This window comes from Felis catus, chromosome B4 (genome assembly GCF_018350175.1).
Source record: "Felis catus isolate Fca126 chromosome B4, F.catus_Fca126_mat1.0, whole genome shotgun sequence".
Classification (NCBI taxonomy): Eukaryota; Metazoa; Chordata; class Mammalia; order Carnivora; family Felidae; genus Felis; species Felis catus.
Window position 1 is genome coordinate 12,010,719 of NC_058374.1, and position 23,900 is coordinate 12,034,618.

Here is a 23,900-nt window from a genome sequence, read left to right on the forward strand (position 1 = left end):
TCAGTGTGCTTGGCTTCTCTGGAGAACTTTCTGGAAGCTATTATTTGATGCGATTCAAAGGGTTTCTGGAATTTGAGGGTCAGTCTTAATGATCTCAGGTTGACTCATTCCTGAGATTAGTAATAATTTGTCACCTGTTACTTGCAAGTGATACGTGGAACATTTCTAGGGATTGCTTCCAATGTTTCAGCTTCCACTGAAGTGTCAGAATGTGTACTGTTGGTCTCTTAGGTATCTGGAGGTACCGAAAAGGTGAAGCGTGTGAGCCCTAGGTGCAGTGTGAAGCCCCAAGAATGGGAGAGAAGTGTGCCTGTGGTGGTAGTGCCCAGCGTGTCCAGACTTATTGATGACAGAATCCCTCTTCCCGGACACTAGCGTACCGTAGAACCATGCTTTGGGAAGTCTTGACCTGGTGCGACGTTTTCATTTTACAGAGAGAACAAGTGAGGCCTGGATAGATGAAGGCCATGAGACTGGGAAGTGAGAAAGCTGGGACCAGACCCATGACTCACAGCACCTAGTTCCGGGCACCTCCCTGTGAATCACATGGCTTCTAACATAGGGTTGGAGGGTGGAAAGAGCTTTGTGTGTGTGTGTGTGTGTGTGTGTGTGTGTGTGTGTGGTGTTTGTGCTGGTGTCTGCTCACCCTGCCCACCTATCAGTGGCATTTTGCCCCCAGCTACCCACACTTCCAGCACCTTGGGACCACTTCGGGCCACTCAGGGGTCCACGGTGACCCCTGGTGGCTCTTCTCCATCCTCTTTTCTGTGGCCCAGCAGGACTTGTACAGTATAATTCCCGTTTGCTGCTTTCGGAGGAATGGTCCAGAGGAGGGGTGTTGTCAGGAGTCAGCTGGTGAAGGACGGCACGAGGGAGTGGATGGATGCCCTTGGGGCAGGTGTACTGTGGGCAGTTGGTCAGAGCCCACGGCCTGTGTGGCCTGCACTCCTGCCTCAGGCCTGGGCTGCCCTTGAACGTGGCTGTTTGTGGCCAACTCCCTCCCTCTCTCGTTGGCAGGGAGCTCTTGGAAACGGGAGTTATTGGGAAACAAAAGTCAGCAGCCTAGCCTCCCCCCGAGGCCCCGGGACTGGGGGGCGGGGGCTGTGCCAGCAGCCGTGCCCAGACGGTCTGCGGGGCTCTGGGTCGATGCAGGGGCCGGGAGCCACAGGGCAGAGTCGGGCATTGCCAGGGTCACCCGTGTCCTGACTGCTGGGGACCAGTTGAGGTCAGAGACGAAGGCGAACCCAGGTGCGCTTGCTCTGCTTGTTTCTCAGCCACGCGCCTTGGAGCCCAGAGCAACCAGAATAGCTCTTTGAGTGAAAGCAGGAGCTCCGCCCCATATCCACCTGAGCAGAGGGGCTGGGACTGGCCAGCATCCTGCGGGTCCCTCTCCTGAGGGTCCGCTAAACCTCGGCCCTGGGACCCTCTGCCCCGCGTGCTGCCTCCTTTCTCCTCCACGCGCCTGCACAGACGCAGCCACATCCAGAGACGGAGTATCTAGGTCTCAGAGAGAGATGAGGACTCCGGCTAATTATGAGCGGGCCAGGATCTTCTCCACACTTCACATGCTCGGCTGAGCTTGCCCTGAGGTTCTAGAGGCCACAAACATCAGTAGATCAGGGCTTCACTCCGAGATCTACTGGGTAGTTGTGGGAACCGTGGGCGGTCCTCGCAGGGTGGGGCTCCTGATGGAAGGCAGGGGTTTGAACTCATGGCTTACTGATGATTTCATTGTTGTTGCTTTTTAAGTTTTTTAATTTATTTTGAGAGAGAAAGGGAGAGTTGAGTGAGCAGGGGAGGGGCAGAGAGAGAGGGAGAGAGAGAGAGAGTCCCAAGTAGGCTTTGCACTGTCAGCAGACACTTGACTGACTGAGCCACCCAGGCGCCTCTTTCCTGACGAGTTTGCTGGAAGCACCCTCCCCTAGCAGATCTCTGCTCTACTCCTAGTCCTGAGCCAGTCCAGAGGACACACAGGTTGTGTTTCACGGCTGCAGTTTGTGTGGTAGCAGCTTCTGTTTACTGATTCCCTACAGCATCTCAAACACCGTGCCAAGCACTTTGTCTATATGAGCTTTTTGAACCACCATAAGGATGCTGGGAGTTACATATTATCATACTCAATTCATAGAAGAGGGACCCAAGGCTCATCTTGCCAGTGGTCCCAGAGCAAGGAAGTGGTGTCCCTGTAGCCCAGACTCAAACCTACCTCTCTGTAGAGCAAACGCCCTTCTACTCTTAGAATGGGCTAATTCTTTTTTTTAGCTTTCTGGAGGTGTAAGTGACATATAACATTGTGGAAGTGGAAGGTGTACCCTTGATGATTTTATATATATATATACATATATATATGTATATACACACATACATGCGTACATACATAAAATGAGATGATGACCACAGTAAGACTTGTGAATACCTCTGTCACCTCCTGGAATTACCATGATGTGGTGGTGATGGTGGTGAGAACAGTCAAGAACTACTCTTTCAAGTATATAGTACTTGCTAACTATATTGTCACCATGCCTTACTCACCTTATAACTAGAAGCCGGTGTGCCCTGACTGACTCCTTTCCGTTTTTCCCTCCAGCCCCTGCCAACCCCCATTCTACTCTCTGTTTCTGTGAATTTGGCTCTTGGAGATTCCACATGTGTGATCATCCAGTATTATTTTTCTCTGACTTAGGTCACTTAGCGTCATGGCCTTGAGTTCCATCTATGTTGTTGCAAATGGCAGCATTTCTATACCTTTTTCGTGGCCGAATAATATTCTACTATACACATACATCATAATTTCTTTTATCCATTCACCCACCGATAGATCCTTAGGTTGTCTCCATGTCTCGGCTACTGTGAACAAGGCCACAGTGAACTTGGGGATGCAGATATTTCTTTAGGCTCCCGATCTCATTTTCTTTGGGTATATCTTCGGAAATAGGACTGCTGGATTATATGGGAATCTAGTTTTAATTCTTTGAGGAACCTCCATACTGTTCCTCCACAGGGCTGTCCCACCAACAGCGCATGAGGGCTCCCTTTTATCCACATTCTTGCCCACACTTGTCGTTTCTTGTGTTTTTGATTATAGCCCAGGCGAGAGGCAATATCTCATTGTGGTTTTGACTTGCATTTCCCTGATGATCAGTGATAGGAAGCACCATTTTGTGCACCTGTTGGCCAGGCCATTCTTGATTGTCCAGCTGACCACTGATGAAGAGGAGAAATGTCTGAGACTCAGCAATAAGCTGGAGCCTTGCTGTCCACTCCTCGACGAGGAGAAGTTAATTTATACTTGACTTGTTTTCCTTTCCTTGAAACAAAGCAGGGGGATTGGTTGAGGGAGGAAGTCATCTTCCCGTTAAAGGCTAGTGTGGTGCCCAGTTTTGGTGGTCAGGCGATGTAACTTGGGGGTCGCAGGGAGGGTCTGAGGTCTCACTGGGTGTACAAATTGAGTCACGAAGTTCGTTCTCATCTCTGTGCCTCAGTTTCTCCATCTGTACAAAGAGGCTGATGGCGGTGCTTATCTTGAAGGTTAGCGTGAAATTAAATGAATTAAATCCCATAAAACACTAGGAACAGTGCTTGACTTATATGTGCTCAATAAATGTTACCTACTTGTATTAGTTGGCATTTTTTGTGTATTATTCTTTCTTGTTTCTTTTCCATGTTTCTGTGCTCCAATACTTCTTTTGTTAAAAATATTTATTTATTTATTTATTTATTTATTTATTTATTTATTTATTTATTTATTTTTGGGGGCACAGGGGCTGAGAGAGAGAGAGAGAGAGAGAGAGGGAATCTCACTCTGCACTGACAGAGTGCAGAGCTTGACATGGGGCTCGAACTCATGAACTGTTAAGGAGTGCGGAGATCATGACCCAAGCCAAAATCAAGAGTCGGATACCTAAGTGATCCACCCAGCAGTCCCCCTAGTACTCCTTTAAATAGTTCTAGAAAATCACTAGTTCTTCTGCTAACATCCTGTACCAGTGGAGCCAGCAGTGTGAAATATCGTGAACAGATGTTCTTCGGGGAGAATGAGTTTCAAATGAGGAATCCGAAAGTTCTGTGCTGTGGTTGGACCTGTAGGAGTTCTTTCACTATTTTGTGGCCTAGACCACTCTAATCTCTGACCTCTGGGGCAGAAGATGTGCCTGGAGGTCATAGACAGCTATTTGCAATGGGTTCTACGGTCAGAAGAATCATTTTGCAAATGAAATCTTCAATGGTATAATCAAGGTTCATTTTCTCCCTTGGAGGATAGTGGATTACAGACATGAAGCTATTATCCTAGTGATGAGGTCTATGTGATTGATCAGAAAATAGCGCTCTGTTTAGTCTCTCCCAACCACTGCCACGTGTGGCACTTGGGCCAAATCACTCACCTTCCAGGGCTCCCACTGTGCCTCTAGGGCAGGGCTGACAGCACAGGCTGGAGCGCCTGGCACATTTGGTACCAATCCCGCTGTCCTTCCTGCTTGGGTTGACCTTGGTCCATTGTCCCCACCTTGCTGAGCCTCACTTTCCTGTGCTCAGTACAGTGGAGATCTGGGCGTCCTGCTTCAGAGATGCTGTGAAACTGACATGAAAACATGCGCTCAGAGTAAAACCTGCATTTCCTGGGCTTCAGACTTCTGGCAGCTCAGTCAGTAGAGGCTCCTCATTGGCCTCGTTGGCCTCCTTTACACCCTGCACAGTTCAAGGAACAGCCACCCAGCAATGGAGAGCCTGGGAGACTGGCCTGACTGCACAGCTTGGCCCCAGAGGGGCCTCTTGCTTCCTTGGCAAGTACATTCTGATCCTTCTGCAGCAGAGACCTGCAGCTGTCCTTCGGGGCCAAGGGTTGCAGATTGGGCTACGGAATCTGGGGATCAACCAGAAAAACTACTAGAACTGATAAATGACTTCATTAAGGTCACAGGATATAAAATCAACGTACAGAAATTTGTTGCATTTCTATACGCTAGTAATGAAGCAGCAGAGACAGAAATTACAAAAATGGTCTCATTTACAATTGTACCCAAGATAATATAATATCTAGGAGGAAACTTAACCAGGAGGGTAAAAGACTCGTAAAAATGCCTGTGCTATCCAAAGCAATCTACACATTTAATGCAATTGCATCAAAATACCACCAGCATTTTTTCACAGAACAAACAATCCTAAAATTTGTATGGCACCACAAAAGGCCCTTGAAAAAGAAAAGGAAAACTGGAGGTATCTAATTCTAGATTTCAAGTGATACTATAAAAATATAGTAATCAAAACAGTATGGTACTGACACAAAAACAGACGCAAAGATCAGTGGAACAGAATAGAAAACCCAGAAATAAACCCACATTTATATGGTCAGTTAATCTTTGACAAAGTGGGCAAGGATATGCAATGGGAAAAAAAACAGTCTCTTTGACAAATGGTGTCGGAAAAATGAGACCGCTACATGCAAAAGAATGAACGTGGACCACTTTCTTACACCATACGCGAAAAGAAACTCAAAATGGATTAAAGACATAAATGTGAGACTTGAAACCATAAAAATCCTAGAGGAAAACCCAGGTAGTAATTTCTCCAACATTGGCCTTTGAAACATTTTTCTAGATATGTCTCCAGAGGCAAGGGGAACAAAAGCAAAAATAAACTATTGGGACTATGTCAAAATAAAAAGCTTCTGCACAGCAAGGGAAACAATCACCAAAACTAACAGAAAATGGGATTACGTTGAAATAAAAAGCTTCTGCACAACAAAGCTGTGCAAAACAATCACCAAAACTAACAGAAAACCTACCAAATAGGAGAAGATATTTGCAAACAACATACCTGGTAAAGGGTTAGTACCCAAAATATATAAAGAACTTAGAAAACTCAACACCCCCAAACCCAATAATTCAGTGAAAAAGTGGGCAGAAGACACGGAAAGACATTTCTCCAAAGAAGACACACAAATGGCCAACAGACACATGAAAAGGTGCTCATCATCACTCATCATCAGGGAAATGAAAATCAAAATCACAATGAGATACCACCTCACACCTGTCAGAAGGCTAAAGTCAACATTTTAGCGTTTAGGTATTGATGAGGATGTGGAGAAAAAGGAACCCTTGTATACTGTTGGTGGGAATGCAAACTGGAATAGCCATTGTGGAAAACAGTATGGAGGTCCCCCCCCCCAAAATTAAAAATAGAAATGTCATACAATCCAGTAATTACAGTAGTGGGTATTTACCCAAAGAATACAGCAACACTAATTCTGGAAGATACATGCACCCCATGTTTACAGCAGCGTTATTTACAATAGTCGAATTATGGAAGCAGCCCAGGTGTTCATCAACAGATGAATGGATTAAAAGGATGTGGTATAATTATCAATGGAATATTATTCTTTCATGAAAAAGATTTAAATCTTGCCATTTACAACAACATAGATGGAGCTAGAGTATAATGCTAAGTGAAATAAGTCAGCCAGAGAAAGACACATACCATATGATTTTTACTCATATGGAATTTAACAAATAAGACGAATGGACGAAAGAAAACAAAAAAGAGACAAACTAAGAAACAGACTCTTAACTGTAGAGAACAAACTGCTGGTTTCCAGAGGGGAGGGGGTTGGGGGCTGGTGAAATAGGTAATGGGGATTAAGGAGTGCACTTGTGATGAGCGCTGGGTGATGTACAGAAGTGTTGAATCACGATATTGTATACCTGAAACTAACGTGACATAACTAACATAAGTATAGTATGTGAGCTATATTGGAATTAAAAACAAAACAAAACAAAAATAAACAAAACAAATAAAAACAAAAAGTTCAGGGGTCAGTGAACACCAGCTCTCAGGAACAAAACTTACATTTTCACCTCCATCCTTGGCGTATGTCTTCTCTGACTCAATTTTCTGTTGTTCTCTAAAACCCAGGAGTACTTAGGGAGCACCTGGCACACAGTGGTTAACACTCAGATAGCAGTGGTGATGGACACCTGAACTTGGAATCAGAGAATCTGGTTCTTAGAGGCGCCTTCCATACAAAGCACATCCTCCATCACGTCACAGACATGGCCCCTGAGGCCCAGTATTTTCCATTTTGGCATTTATTTTGTCATTATCCCCGTGAGCTGGGTCTTCCTATTTAGATGGGGGAATAGACAAACTCCACCTCTCAGTGAACACTCAGCGAAGGAATTGACTTCAGCCCGTGAGTAGTATTGAGTGAGAAAATGTGTATGCACTCTCCTCTTAAGGAAATGGAGTCAAATCTCTTGTGAATTGCACTCTGGGGGTCATATCAGGGATTCCATTCTTGGGCTCCCAGCACCAGATTGGTGTGGGAACATCTTCAGACTGGGCAGAACAGGTTTCCAACAAATGCCATTTCTTTCATTTCCCTCCCTCCCTCTCTCCCTTCCCTTCCCTTCCCTTCCCTTCCCTTCCCTTCCCTTCCCTTCCCTTCCCTTCCCTTCCCTTCCCTTCCCTTCCCTTCCCTTCCCTTCCCTTCCCTCCTTCCTTCCTTCCTTCTTCTCCTCCCCTCCTTTCCTTTCTTCTCTTGTCTTTCTCTCTTCCCTCCCTCCCTCCCTCTCTCTTTTTCTTTCCTATGGGGCTTTGAAGCCAAATACAAATTTACCACCTGCGTGTCCCATTCCGTCATTAGTGAGGATACTCCAGTGCTGACTGTTCAAGAACCTTCTAATAAACTATCCCACAACATCACTGTAAATGGTAAACTGTTGTTGAGAATTGTGGATTTTGTAATGAGAGGAATTCAGAAAACCTCCTAGGCCACTTAGTGACGTGTTAATTTCCCAGGAATGTCTCCCCTTCACTGTTCACGTTGACTGAGCATCCCTGAGCGTGCACCGCCTCCACCACAGACACAAAAGCATAAACCTTCCAGCAAATTCCTGGCAGGCTCTAATTACCCTGAGGATCCGGAGCCAGACACAGCTTTGCAGACTTGCTCAGATGTATCACGGCACTTTCCTACCCAAACGCAAAGATACCTTTGCTTTTACAACCAGCAGGAGTTCAAACCCAGGGGACACTTTTTATTTTATTTGGGATGGGTGGGGGGAACCTGAGATTTCATAACAGAACAAAACAGATCCCCCAGAGATAATATATAGATACCAATGAATCCATGGAACTAAGAGCAGATTTATGTCAAGTGTTTTGCTGTTTATGTGGAGAGATTGAAGATCGTCAGGCTTTAGGTAGCATTTTTTCTCCTTTCATGCTGCATTAATATTTTCATGAAACCGGTGATAAGAAGGAACCATAAGTTGTGTTTTACAACAAAAATCCAGCCCCACGAGCCTGAAAATTGGTACTTGTAAAGAACCAAGTAGATCACAATTAAGAACCATTCCATTTTTTTCAATAATGTCAGCAACAAGAGCTTGCATTGAGATTGCAGAACATTCACTTGGACAGGATGCCCCTGCCTCTCCACCCCTCTGGTTTTTTTCCCCTCAAACATAGGTACAATCACGTTTTTGGGCTCCACCAACTGAAAAAGACATGGTGGGGCCATGACGGTTACATGTGTTGGCTTGGGGCGCCTGCCCTTTGGAGTTGCTACCAGTGTGTAATCTTGGGCAAGTTATTTCAGCTCTGAAAGTGTCAAGTGACTCGTGGGAGAATTCATGGGGTTGGTGTAAACAGCAAAATGGAATCATCCGTGCGAGACACTTGGGACAATGCCTGGTAGAGCGTAAGTGCCAGTAGCGGCTGTTGATCATTATTGGTTTTTTTCTTGTTTCTGTCATTCCATGTCCTGGTCTTCCAAGTCCTTGCCCTCTAGCAGAGGGGACACATGAGGAGACAGGCATTCATCTGTGGTGGAGGTGAGGTCAGGCGGTCTTCCCGGAGGAAGCAACCCAGCTGTGTCTTAAAGGCCATATTGCGAGGATCAGGGCGAGAGCTGTGGGAAACACCCAACATTTCAGGGCCTTGTAGGAGAAGTGAACCTTGTAGCACCTGAGTAAACGTGCTTAGAAACAAAAGAAGAGTCAGCAGAGGGCCCCAGCAGCTAGGCAGGAAAGGAGGTTCAAGAGGGAGGAAATGATCACCCATCAGATGCTCTGGAGAGCTCGAGAAAAATACAAACCAAACAGTGCCAGTTGGATTGAGTGACAGTGAAGTCATTTGGCTCCCTAAGGGCCATTTCAGTGAAGTGGTGAGGATGCAGCCCTGTGGTGTGCTGGTAAATGTTTAACAACGGGCTCTCTTGTAGCTTCGGCCCACTTCCATGGGACAAAGACTCCCAACCTGGCTGATCTAAAGCTGAAGGTCACTGGATCAGGCCTGGAAAGAGATGCTCAAGATCTTGACCTCTGCATCACAGCAGGTGATACGGCAGAAATGGGCAGCAGATGGCTTTAAGTGTCACGTTCATAAGCTTTCTGTAGATGGATATGAACAGGGTGATAATCCATATGCTGCCTCGGTGCAGCTGCCTTCAGTGAATCGTACTGCTGACATGTGGCCTGATCCCTTCTCTTGGGGCACACCCCCCGATTCTAGGGTACATTCTCCCTGCATTCTCAGACCCCATTCTGTCATCTGCCTCTCAGAAAAACCTCTTTGCCAATATGAAACATATCATTGAAAATGGAAGAGTTTGAGCATGAGTTGGTCCATTTGTCTCTAACACTTTTTGGGGCAGAGTATGTCCTGACCCACCGACACAAGTCTTCAGGTCCACTTGGCAGGGACGATCAGGAGTGGAAAGAGGACACTGTCCTTCTCTGTGTGGCAACCCAGAAGGATGATGATCTGACTCTGGGCTCAGAAAGCAATCTTTTGATCTTTATCTAGTTTCTCAAGTAGACTTCTCTTACTTGAATGGAAAGAGACTGTCCAACTGACCAGACTTTTTTCTATCTGCTCGGTGGTTGCAAGCCTCGATTTAGACTTTCCGTCTGGTGCATCGTTTCCTTTGAGTTTGGTTAATAGCATTCAAGACCTGAAAACTCCAGGGGGGAAAGATAATAATAGCAAATGCTTATATAGAATTTAGTACATACAAGGCACTCTTATGAGTCCTTTTAAAAAAAATTTTTTTTTGGCATTTATTTTCAAGAGACAGAGACAGAGTGTGAGCAGGGGAGGGGCAGAGAGAGAGAGGGAGACACAGTATCTGAAGCAGGCTCCAGGCTCTGAGCTGTCAGCACAGAACCCAATGCAGGGCTCAAACCCACGAACCATGAGATCAGTTGAAGTTGGACGTTTAACAACTGAGCCACCAAGGTGCCCCATAAGTCCTTTTGTTTAAATCCAAACAAGAACCCTATGAGGACTCCATTTTACTGATGAGGAACCTAAGGCACAGAGATATTTAGTAATCTGTCCAGGGTCACACGAGTACTAGAACCAAGATTTGAATGTAAGTATTTGGTTCCCAGTGTTCTAACCACTACCATATGCTGGCTCCTAATGGTGAGTTCCAGAACAGAGGGAGACCCTGAACTGTGGGGCGCCATTCAGATGCAGAGAACTTGGAAGAAAGATTCCATTTACACTACAGAATGCAAGATCTCTGCTGTCCTTGGAAGGGGTGGAGCAGAGGCCATCCCAGGGCCCGTAAGAGCCTCTTTGCTTCATGGGAGCTCTACTGTTCCCACTCCCGCAGCTGCACTGCCCTCCCCTGGTTCCTTTGGTTTCTGGAGACTAATCTGCGATTATTCTGGCCCCAGATATCTGCTTCCTGGTGAGAAGGCTCAACCTCGGCCCTGAGATCACATCTCTAGGTGTCTGCCCAACTAATGGGCCCTACCCTTCCTGTGCCCCTAATCCCCTGGATACTCCAGGAGAATGTCACTGGAGTTTCTCTTTGCCCCACGTTCTCCTGAGAAGGCCTTGTTTCCGCACTTCCCTGGGCACTTTGTGTCTGAGGCTAGACCACTAAGAGGCTAATAGAAAGGGACCTGGGGTGCAGGAGCTAAAAAGTTACTCCTCTTAAGACTTTCTTGGGCTCTTCAGTACCTTAGGAGAAGGTGACAGGCTTGTGCCTTCCATCGTCCCTCCTCCTCGGGCCTCACACAGATGCCCCTGGGAGCTGTGCTTAGTGAGCTTCAAAACTCTGAGCTGGAAAAAAGATGACAAGGCCCCTTCAGGGGTTGTGGAGAGGCCTCACTGAAGAACAGGGTGACTCTCGAGGCAGAGGGAAGGAATGCTGTCCCTTGGCATTTTCCTACGTCTGTGGACTCAGGTCTAGTTTTAGTCCTGTGCGTTTGATGGTGTCCTGGCTGTAGCGGGAGGCTCTGGAGCAGGGACAAGGAACAGCCGGATTTCCCCCCAGTTGTCCTAGTGGAGGGAGACCTTGGCAGAGAGAGAAAGGGGGTGGTTCTCCTCATGGAGGTCACGTATTCCCTGGTGCAGTCTGGGTGAGTCACTGTCCTTCGTGCATTTAGTGTTGTCACCTATACAACAAAAGGCTGGAGCTCTTTGTTTCCGAAACACCGCTCCACTTAGAATTTTCATGATTGTGTTGACAGGGGAAAATTCTTATAGAGACTTTTATTGTTAGCATTGTTGTACTTACAAAATTCAGATCAGTCTACTCAGGGCGCATGCCTGAATCCTATAAGGTAGATACATGACGATAATTCATTTTGGAGGTAATATCGTTAGGGGCTAAGATCACCAGATAGAATGAATGACCCCACTTCTGTCCCAAGACTTGACTAGATGGTGTGGTGTGGGTGCCTGTGTCCTTGATGGCAGGAATAAGGGTAGATAAAGCCGGAGGCTGAACACCCACTTTCCCCTACAGGTTCTACATAATCCATCCGAGCCTTCTCCAAGGGCTCAGATTTCAGCCTCCTTAATAAGCCCTTCCTCTAGCAACTTCAGGGCTTTGAGGAACTTTGAAAAAGCTCTTTCTGCAGACAGGGGTTTGGGAATCCATATGCAGTAAAGTCTCCCTTCCAAACTGGTCTCTAGGTGTGACAGGTGGCTCCTGAAACTGGGTGGCTGGTGCACCTGACAGCACCCCGCTTAGCGGGAAAGTCACAGCCGTAGCTGCAGAGAACACAGGGCAGTGTTGATCAGAATCCTCATGCCCATTTCCATCATCTAAAATGTGTGAAGTGTGGCCTTGGAAACTGTGAACTTTGTTTTGAAACTTTAGAATCTCCTTTAGCGCTTCTAACCATAGAAGAATGGTAAGATTTGAGGGTATTTACCTAAACCAAACTGAAGCTAAAGGCATAAATTTTACATATTTTATGCCTCTGTTGATTCTATTTTTGGTTGGGATATGTAACCGTACTTGGGATGCTGTGGAATCATTGGTGCATAAAAATGTCAGGTGAGGAGTTCCTAGACCACCATCTGAGTAACACCCCCCAGTGTCAGGGTGTAACTTGCCAAGTTGTGGACAGGACGGCCAGTGACGGAGAAGTTACTACCTTCTAAGGCAGCATCCTTTATTTTGGGACAGTTTAACTATCAGGAAATTCATTCTTAGGCTCGAATCCCTGGCTTCACAGACTTTTCCCATTGTTACTATGTCATAATGCTGACAGCGATGGATCATTTTTTTGAGTCCTTACTGTGGGTCAAGTGCTCTGCGTGGGACTTAGTGTATCACCTCATTCCATCTTGGTAAGCATTTTTCAAAGTAAGCAATAATAGCCCTATTTTACAGGGGAGAAAACCGAGTGGTAAAAAGGAAACTGTGTCCTGCCCAATGAGTGCGGGAGGCTGATTCCAGAATGTATGCTGGAACTCTGAGTTCTTCTGCTTCTTGGGGTTTCTCTCCCACATTTCACACCCCCTCCCCTTCGTCCCTTCCTTCCCCCATCAAGTATTATTTCCACACCCCTGCTCGTCTCCTCAGTATTTGGTTTAGAGATATCACTGGAGTTGACTCCCAGCACTTCAGATGTGAGCCGATCTTTCCAGTGAACGTACAATGGGACCTCTCCTTGCCATTTCTGGAGCAAGTGTTGAAGTGGTCCAAGAATCACGCTTTTTTGGCAGGCACGTCACATTTTTGCTCTACTTGAGTTTGTTTTCAACTGAAATCACCAGGATCTCCATCACCACCACCACCACACGCACACGGTCTCCGTCAACGTACAGCCACTAAGGGAGGCAGTCAGCGTAGGGCGTGGCCAGGGAGCCAGACTGCCGGGTTCTCAGACCACATAGCAGCCGTGTCCCCTTGACCAGTTGTCTGACCCTCTCTATGTCTCAGTTTGCTCGTCTATAAAATGGCATCATAATAGTGCTTGTGACCTCACTGGGTGGTGACACTGGCATTCGTTAATACTTACAGGCACTTAGCACAGAGCTTGGCATGGAGCAGGCGCTCAACGAATGTCATTTTTGTTTTGCCCAAACTTAGTTGCTCTTGCTCTGAGATCACTGATGAAAATACTAAACTGTGGATTTACATTATGTACACGTTCAACTGAAGCAAATTCAACCATATGCATCTCTCTTTCATGTGATTAAAAGTACTGTGAAGTTATTTTTTGCACGTAGCGTGTGCTCTCTATTATGCAATATCTGTAGTTTTCTATATTACTGAGTTCTAAATATGTATTAGTTTAATGAGCTGAATATAGAAAAATGTGTGCATCCTACTTTATGGGCAATGGAAAGAATTTTCGAGGGAAATTTTGACTATCATGTACATAATTTTTGCCTTTCTGGCTGACTTGAGAGCCTGGCTGCTTTGTAAGTGGTAACTGAGCCTACGGAGAGGAGTCTGTGAGAGACCCCCGGGACGCTCCATCCTGCCTTCCTGAAGGTGACTGATTCCGCATTTGTGTGCTCCTGCCCCACACAACCCATCGGCCGTGCAGAAACCCATGTGGAAGTGGTCTAAGGCTCCAGGCTGTCAAAAATACAAGAAGACAGCGGTATCTCTTGTCCTCTGCTTCTTGGAGTAGCAGCCAGACCACTATTGTGTTAAACACTGCTGACCAGGAAGAGTCAGCTGAAAGTCTCCAATCTTAAAAGAAAGCCTGTGCCCTAATAATTACGACACAATGTGGTGAGAGAAACTCATTTGGTGACTAATCATCAAGGCAATGGGTGTTCTCCGGGGATGTAGCGTTTGAGGTCAGTTTCAAGGGTTGGTAGAAGCAGCTGAGAGGGAGGATTGAGGAGTGGCGCGTAGGAAGCCCGAGAGCCTAGAAGGGTATTTGGGATGAGCCAGGAGCCTGTGACTGGAGGGTGGGAAGGAAGAAGCAGAATGGGACCAGGCAAGATGCCCTCAGGTGACTCAGTGTCACTGATAGTTAAACTCAGAAGAAGCTCAAGTCACTGCTTTTGACTCTTGATAAGGCTTTTTGGGTTTTGTATTCCTTTTCAATCTAAATATAGAAATACATTTGAGTAATTAATCCATCAAGTGTAATTTCTAGGAGAGAATTATTCAAGTTCTTTCCCCCTCTTCGGAAATGGAACTGAGGGAAGGACTGTCTTTCTGCATGTGTGTTTGATATAGAATTAAAAATTGGGAAGGGAATGCAAAGAAATGAAATTAGTTCTCATGTTTGGGAAGTAGGATTATGGGCAAACAAATATTCCTTTGTTTTTAAATGTTTATTTGATTTTTTTAAATGTTTGTTTATTTTTTGAGAGAGAGGGAGACAGAGCATGAGCAAGGGAGGGGTAGAAAGAGAGGGAGACACAGAAACTGAAGCAGGCTCCAGGCTCTGAGCTGTCAGTACAGAGTCCTGCATGGGGCTCGAACTCACGAACCGTGAGAAGATGGCTTGAGCCGAAGTCGGACACTTAACCCACTGAGCCACCCAGGCGCCCCTATGTTTCTTACATAATATTTTGAAATTGAGTGAATAATGAAACTTAAATTATCTTGATAAGTTATTATGGAAATTAACATTTAGTGATTTTCCCATTCTCCAGACTGTTCTAAATCCTTTCTTTGCATTACCTCATTTAATTTTCAAATCAGCCTCTCAGATAGGTACTGTTTTTACCTACCCATCACAGTAAAACCCAAAGGACAGACCGGGCCAATATCTTGACTAAAGCTTTACAATGAGAGAGTGGAGACCCAGAGTGGGGACCCGGGAAAATGTGCCTCCCAAGTCCACACACTTCACCACTAAGTCACATGACACCCACTTGGTGGTATTTTTAAATCCATCACCTGTGTGTTTTGGGGGCAGGGCAGGGAGACTTGGTGGCCAGAGATTTACCTTGGGATTGCTTCTGGCTGTGTCCCGTCACAGGAGCTCAAGGCATCTTCTAATCATCCAAGCCCTTTACACCATGGGCATCTCATAAGCAGGGTGATTAGTGGACTTTTTTTCCCCTCAGGACACACGTGGCCTAAGTAACTACTTAGAATAGTTATTGGTTGAAAATGCATTTATGTTTTGCAATATAGTTCTAGGGTGCCAAAGGAAACATGACTCTTTTAAGCCTTCTGACTGATAAACTGATGCTATTATTTCTTTTTGAAAAAAAATTTTCCCACAATGACCAAAGCAAGGCATGTTTTGTAGGCGTGTTTCCAATTAGGATAAGGGTATAGGGAGAAAGAGGAAAAACATTCAGAATCCCACGTTCCAGAAATTCCCACTGTTCACATTGGCATCATTTATGGTAGGTATTACCAATCATCACGTTTTCCTCCTGGAATGTATTAATTAGCCTCAGCCTTTCCTTGGAGTGAGAGAATGAGCCACTGTGTTGATAGACAGATATAAGTGTGCTGATGGCCAGCAATTGAGGAAACCATGGCCGGGCAACTTGTATCTCCTGCTTCTTGGAGAGCTGTATATTAACTTTGAGGAAAAAAGTAATTTTCTGTCCCACCTGCATCTGGGTTCTGACCCTGAAACCAAATGCAAAGGACCCTGAGTGGTGCACACACCCTTCCTTCAGCTTTTCCAGATGCTGAGACCCCTGGGCATCATTTTCGCTCTTCCAGATTGCAGGTCTCTGATTCACCAGTGACGAAAATATCGGACGGTCGCAAAAGACAGAAATGAGAAGAAAATACCAGTGTCCCTGAAATGCTGTATCCACAGGCAAAATTCTTGAAATCCTCATAGTGACTTTTCAAAGTTGGAAGAGGGAGCAATGTGCTTTTCAAACCACTGGTTTTGTTGCATAACATCAATAATTGGAACAGAGCAGTTTATATTTATTTGTTTCATATGGATTCATATTGTTTTGGACCCAAATATTGAGAGGTGGCTTAAGTATTTCATCCAGTCTCTAGCTTGTCGTTAGCAGCAGATTCTAGGCTCTTCTCTGTGTTAATGATTTTTAAAAATCTTCATCGTCTTTGATTTCTGTTCTTCCTATCCCCTGATAGCCACCATGATGGATTTAATGTATCTCTTTAAAACATGCGCGTCCTCCTAAAATTTGTCATTTTGTGGTGTGTGTGTGAATGAATTTGTGTTTTCATTGTTTATTTTTTTTAAAGTTTATTCATTTTTTAGTAGTCTCTGCATCTAACGTGGGGCTCAAACTCACGACCCCGAGATCAAGAGTCACACGCTTTTCCGATGGAGCCAGTCCAGTGTGCCCCAAGTTTGTGTTTTTATTTTCATGAGTGGTATTCTCAAAGAAACTCCATTCTGTCTCTTACTATTTTTAATTCACACTGTTTCTAACATCTGGCCATGTGACTATATTTCCCTCTAGTTTATTGATTTTCAGCTGCTTTTGCTCCATTTTACTCTCCATCTTCCTAGTGGTGGATGTCTGGGTTGCCCTGGTGTCCTGCGTCCTTGAGGAATATCACAATGCTCAACCTTGTATAAGCCCCTTCGTGGGCTTGTGGGGGAACTTCCTTGGGTCTTATATTCAGGAGAAGGCATACGTATACTTAATTTCATTAAGGATTGCCAGTTTTTAATTTCTAATAATGTATCATTTTATATTATTAATTAATAATAGTTATATATGAAATGTATAATATAAAATATATTGTATTACATATTAAAATAATATATATTATTTTAAATAAATTATGTTATTAATTGATAATTATATTACTACCACATATATTATTTTAACAATAATTTTCAATGTTTATTCTATTTTTTTAAATAAGTACTTATTGAGCACTTTATGTGTGTATCACATTATCCTAGGTGTCAGGAGGGATGCATGACAAAAAAACAAGGATATATTCTCAATCTTAAAATGCATGCGAGAAGTAACAGTAAAGAGACTCTATGAGTCATCATGCAAATAGTTACCATTTATTGATGATTTGCAATGTGGCAGGCATTTACATGCATCATGTCAGTCCTCATAACCTTATGAGTGTGTGTTATTCACTCCATTTTACTGTTAAAGAAAAAGCAGTTCAGCGTGGTTAAGTAAATTGCCCAAGGATGCACAACACGAGTGATGATAGTGCTGGGGTTCTAAATCCAGGTCGCTTGCTTATGCCAAAGCCTATGCTTTCACTACTATGTAGCACTGCCTGTCAAGATGAGATGCCCATTTTTATTATTTTTAATTATTTTTTTAATGTTATTTATTTTTGAGAGAGAGAGAGAGAGAAAGAGACAGAGTGCAAGCAGGAGAGGGCCAGAGAGAGACGGAGACACAGACTCCGAAGCAGGCTCCAGTCCCCGAGCTGTCAGCACAGAGCCCAGCACGGTTCTGGAACTCACAAACTGTGAGATCATGAGCTGAGCCGAAGTTGGACACTTAACTGAGGTGCCCTAAGATCCCCATTTTTAAAGAAATTATTAAGTCTTGGCATATAGCAGGTGGTCAATAAATACTTGTGAATTATTGATTGAAATGATAGTGTTTCGTATTTTTTGAGTAGTATCTGTTAAGCTCTGTTTAAATATTTAATGTCTAGGAAACTCTTACAAATCACAATAATTTCATGAGGCTGCTGTTATTTCTATTACCTCTGTTTTACTCCCGAGGAAAAAAAGCATAGAAAGGCCTAGAATAACTTGACCAAATGCACACAGCTAGATTTGTAAAAAAAATAAACCTCAAACATTTTATTTTGAGACGATTACAGATTCATATGCAATTGCAAAAAAATAATATGGAGCGATCCTATGAAACTTTTTGTCCAGTTTCTGCCAGTGGTAACATCTTGCAAAACTGTACTACAGTGTCACAACCAGGATATTGACATGGCTACGGACGAGATACAGAAGGTTCCAGCATCCCTTATGGTACCCTTTTGTAACATACCCACTTCTCTGTTTCCTCTACCTCCTTAACTCCTGGCAACCTGTAATCTGTTCTCCATTTTTATAGTTTTATTTTTTCAAGAATGTTATGAAATTATATGTGTAATTAACATGTATAGATGTACATAAATTAGCATCATAATGTTATGCATGCATATATAAACTTTTGGGATTTTCTTTGTCATTTAATCTTCTCTGGAGGTTCTTCCGGGTTGTCACACGTATCAGTAGTTCATTCCATGTTATTGCTGAAAAGTACTACACGGAGTAGGTGGGCCATAGTCTGTTTATGCCACCCACCACCTGAAGGACATCTGGGTTGTTTCCATTTTTTAGACTATTAAAAATAAAACTGCTTATAAACTTCAGTGTACAGGTTTTTGAGTGAACATAATTTTTTATTTCTCTGGGATAAATGCCCAGAAGTTCAACTGCTGGGTTATATAGTGGTTACATGTTTGGTTTTTAAGAAATTGCCAAACTGTTTTCCCAGCGTAGCTGTACCATTTTGCATTCCCACTAGCAGTGAGCGAGGGATCCATCTCCTTTGGGTTACCAGCATTCGGTGATGTTACTATTTTTTATTTTAACCATCCTGATAGGTGTGCAGTGGTCTCTTATAGTTTCAATTTGTATTTCTCTCATGACCAGTACCGTTGAACATCTTGTCATGTGTATTTTTGCCATCTATTTATCTTCTTTGATGAGATGTTTCTTCGTGCCCATGTTCTATTTGGATTGGTTGCTTTTTTAGTGTCAAGTTTGAAAGGTCTTTATACACTCTGCGTATATGACAATATATAGCCTGAGTATATATACTGTATACATATAGTATATACTGTGTGTGTGTGTGTGTGTATATATATATATATATATATATATATATATATACACACACTGTATACAGTATATAGGACTGAGGGGGTGGACAGTCCTTTGTTGGATATGTGGTTCACAAATAGTCTTTCCGCTCTGTAGCTTGTCATTCTTCCTCCTAACAAGGCTTTTTTTTTTACAAAGCAAAAGTTTTTAATTTTAATAAAGTCTAATATATATATAGTAAATCTGTCATGCTTTTGGTGTCAAGTCTAAAAACTCCTTGCCTACACTTAAATCCTAAAAATTTTATTTTACCTTTTTTTCTCTACTAAAAGTTTTATAATTTTAACTTTTACATGTAACCTCATGATCCATTTTGGGTTCATTTTTGTATAAGGCCTGAGACTTCGGTCACGGTTTTTGCTGTTCTTGCCTATTGCTTCCATATTTTCTTCTTTTGCCTTTTGCTCCAATTGCCCTAGCACTATGTGTTAAAAAGGCTTTCTTCATTGAATTGCTTTTGCACCTTTACCAAAAATCAACTGGGTATATATAGGAGGGTTTATTTTAGCGTTCTCTGTTCTGTTTCATTGGGCTGTGTGTCTACTGCCCTGTTAGTACCACACTGTTTTGATAGTGTAGCTAGATAGTAAGTTGTATTATTCCTCCCACTTCTCTTGAGAAATCCTCCTTTTTCAAAATTACTATTTAACTGTATCCTAGGTTGTTTTTTTTTTTTTTGGCTGTTTTACATGTAAATATTAGAATAATCTTGTTTACATTGACAGAAATCATGCTGTGATTTTGATAGGCACTGTGTTAATTTGGTATATTGATCTGGGGAGAATTGACATCTTCGCCATGTTGAACTTGCCATTCCATGAACATGGTATGTCTCTCCATTTCTTTAGTCAGAACTGTGTCCTTTTCATTATACCAGTCCTCCACATGTTTTGTTGGATTTTTACCTCAATATTTTTTTTCTGAGGGGTTGTAGATGATATTGTATTTTCAACTGGTGTCCATGTGTTCACTGCTAGTACAATTGACTTTTGCAAGTTTTTCTTGCATCCTGAGATCTTGCTGAACTCACTTCTTAGTTCTAAAAGTTGTTTTTTTGGTGATTCCTGGACAGTTTTGTATTGTCTTATGAGGCTTTAGATATTATTAAAACCTTCTATTTTATTTTTTTTTATTTTTTAATTTAAAAAAAAATTTTTTTTAACGTTTATTTATTTTTGAGACAGAGCATGAACGGGGGAGGGTCAGAGAGAGGGAGACACAGAATCTGAAACAGGCTCCAGGCTCTGAGCTGGCAGCACAGAGCCCGACGTGGGGATCAAACTCACAGACCGCGAGATCATGACCTGAGCCAAAGTCAGCCGCTTAATCGACTGAGCTACCCAGGCGCCCCTAAAACCTTCTATTTTAGATGGCTTTGCTGGCACTACTTTAGCAGGTGCAGGGGGTGGGTGCTACCTGATTACTGCCAGGTGGAGGTAGATAGAGGTCCCAGTTCACCACTAGGTTTCCTTACTGGGAGGGTGGCTACCATTACTGCTGGGTAAGGGGGAAAGTTTAGCCTATCTGTATGGTTTCCACTGACACTGCATGGAAGATAGGGGCAGGGGATGGGAGCAGCCCTTATTACTAGCTAGTGGGGGAGGCCCTTGGTATAGCCTCACAAGGTTAGAAGTCTAGGTTCCCTACTTGGTCTTTGCTGGTATGGGCGATGATGGACCACATGTTTTTTCTGTGCTATTTAGCTGTTGTCAAGTGGTTATTGTCTAAAAGTTTTGTCTTGCTAGCTTGCTGCCAGCCTAGTCCTTTGGCTGGAGAGAAAGCGGGCTTTGTTGGGCTTTTTCAGTCTGTACCCATTGATGTTTCTGGGTTGCCACTTTTCCCAGTTCTGAATCTGGGATATATGAAGCACAGAGAAAACCCAGGAGGTCACCACCATGTTGTGCCTCAGATCCTGAGGTGACTAGCCAGTCTGCCTTTTTCCCTCTACCCAGCAGCATCTTTTTATGTTTGTTTCATATCTAATGCCCAGGGTTTTCACTTGTACTTAGCAGAAGAATAGGAAAAATAGGTCTACTCCTTCCTCCTGCAAGGGTTGGGTGGGGGGGGGGGGGAGGGGTGGACAGCTGGATTTCAAAACCTATCAGTTTGGCACCTGGGCCCTTGTGCCTCACCAGTTTGCTCTAGGGAAAGGAGAGAAGCATGGCTGCACTGGTCAGGGAGGTATTTGAGTTGGTCGGAAAACGGGTTTTGAGAAGTAAGGTCAAAGTCCATTTTTCTTCCTGAAATAGCCTGAGTAGTAGGGAGGAAGGAGTGAGTTGTGTTTGAAAAGTAGGAAAGAACCTGGCCCACAGCAGTGAGGGCTGTGTGGGGACATCAGGGTGCTCCCATTAGGCTGGAATGTTCCTTGCTTTAGAGATGACAAACTCAAGATGAGTAGTAGCCGGGGTGCCTGGGTGGGTGGCTCAGTGGGTTAAGCGTCTGACTTCGGCTCAGGTCATGATCTCGAGGTTCCTGAGTTCAAGCCCAACATTGGGCTCACTGCTGTCAGCGCAGAGCCTGGAGCCTGCTTCGGATCATCTGTCCCCCTGTCTCTCTGCCCCTCCCTCCCTCACGCTCTCTCAGTCTCTCAAAAATAAACATTAAAAAAATAAATTAAAAAAAAAAGATGGCAGTAACCAAAATGTGCTTCCCCCCTTCTTCCTTTCCTTTTATACAGGGGGTCCCGTCTCACTTAGAGAAACAAATCTCCGGGTGCCTGGGTGGCTCAGTTGGTTAAGCATCTGACCGGCTCAGGTCATGATCTTGCAGTTCACGAGTTCGAGCCCCGCATTGGGCTCTGTGCTCATAGCTCAGAGCCTGGAGCCTGCTTCACATTCTGTCTCCCTCTCTTTCTGCCCCTCCCCTACGTGTTCTTTCCCTCTCTCTCTTTCTGTCTCTCAGAAGTAAGTAAAACATTAAAAAAAAAAAAAAAAAAGAAAAGGGAAAACAAATCTCCTGGTCCAGGTGAGGCTAGTTCAGCTGGTCGTGAATTCTGCTGAGAGGTGAGAGTGACACGTGGTTTCTTCCCGTTTATCTGGAACCCCCTAAGCCTTAATTTCTTCATCATACTCCTTTGATGGTTGTTGTGAGAATTAAATGGCATATCAGGTAAAGTATCCAGGACTATGCCTCCATGGACGCATGACCTTGGTTGCCAGAACCTTCCTTCCCCTCACCCACAACTCCCTGTGTGCCGACACACGCACTGCTTCAACTGTCTGACGCCTCCTGGAAATCTGTGACGGGATAGCTTTCCAATTGCTCGGATTTGGTATGTCAGAGTATAGTAGAAGCCATCTGTGGATTCACTGGAGGCTTTAAACGATTTGCTAAGATTACACGTGGGCCTGTCTGGGATAAAAGTCACATTAACAGTAAGTCTGGACTTTTAGTAGAGATTAGGCTGGGGTCCCATATTTTTATCATATTACACGTGTATGACTCTTAGAGATCAGCCAGTTCAATCCTTTTTATTCAAGCTTTGCTGCTGTTGTTGAGTTTTTGATAGGAAAACTAACATATTTATTATAACACATCGGGTAATGCAGAAGTGTATATGGAAAAAGTTAATAATCTACCACGCTGCCTCTGTAATCTTTAATTTCTTCCCTCTGAGGTAGCTAATGTTAACATTTTGTTGTTCACCATTCTTTTCTTTATACGCCTAAATTCATCTACCTCTGTTGTTAGTTTTTGTTTTTAAGTGAAAGCTGTGTCATTCTCCTATTTACACCCAAATCAGCTTTCTGCATTTCACAGTATGTCACGAACATTCTTGTGGGCCTCTACGTTATTAAACATTTAAAAAAAATATTTATTTTATTTTTGAGAGAAAAACAGTGTGAGTGAGCGAGGGGCAGAGAGAGAGAGAGAGGGAGACACGGGATCTGAAGCAGGCTCCAGGCTCTGAGGTGTCAGCACAGAGCCCAACGTGGGGCTCGAACTCGTGAACCTCCAGATCATGACCTGAGCCAAAGTCAGATGCTTAACTGACTGAAACACCCAGGCGCCCCTGCATTATTTTAAAATTTAACTTTACTTCTGTCAAAGCAAGACACTTGTACATAGTTTTGAAAGTCGATAGTAACAATAGACTTAAAATGAGTAATAGCAACCCTTTGTCCCAGTGTCCCCTTCTCTTGGATTCTCTGTCCCCAGAGAAACACACTTTGAACTCTTTAAACTGTTTCTTCTGGTATTTATCCCCAAATTTCTAAGCAACATGTTTCTACTATTTTTCCTTGACTCATCCGTTTTAGAACAGGATTTAGCTTTTTTATCTAACCACACAAATACGGATATGCGCTCTCTCTCTCGCTCTCTCTCTCTCTCCCTCCCCCCCCCCCACACACGTCTTAAATGATTAAATCTAAGATTAGTGTTTACATTATGTGACTACATAAATAGTACAGCAAAATCATAGAGGTACATTAGGATTACATTTTCTTTCTTGTGGTTTGTTTTTTGTTTGTTTCCTGTGGACTTAATAATTACCTTGTTTATCTTTCTCATTTTAATGAACTCTATTGGAGTTTAATTTATGTAAAATAAAATGCATCCATATAAAGCATATGGTTCTGTGAGCTTTTGACTATTGTATACATCCAGATAATCACCAGCCCCATCAAAATATAGAATATTTCCATAGCCTCAAAAAAAAAAAAAGTGCTGTGTCCGTTCCCAGTTAATCCTTCTGTCTCAGGCACCCATTGATCTCAGGGGGTTTTTTGTCTTGATTTTGTTTTCACTATAAAGTATTATTTTTTTTAAGTAGGCTCTGTGCCCAGCATGGGGCTCGAACTCATGACCCCAAGATCACATGCTCTACCAGCTGAGTTAGCCAGGCACCCCTGCTATAAA

General features: G+C 43.7%; 1 protein-coding gene across 6 annotated transcripts in view; it reads left to right on the top strand.

Moving 5' to 3' along the window:
• Positions 1-23,900, top strand: part of CAMK1D (calcium/calmodulin dependent protein kinase ID) — a 509,211-nt gene that overhangs the window by 277,436 nt on the left and 207,875 nt on the right. Inside the window, exon 1 of one of the 6 annotated variants that reach the window (XM_045060869.1) lies at positions 10,201-12,594. The exons of the other annotated variants lie outside the window; for them this stretch is intronic. Within the exon in view, the coding sequence (XP_044916804.1) occupies positions 12,506-12,594 (89 nt within the window). The 5' untranslated portion in view covers positions 10,201-12,505. Of the gene's footprint in view, positions 1-10,200; positions 12,595-23,900 lie in introns of those variants that run through there. 6 annotated transcript variants of the gene reach the window in all.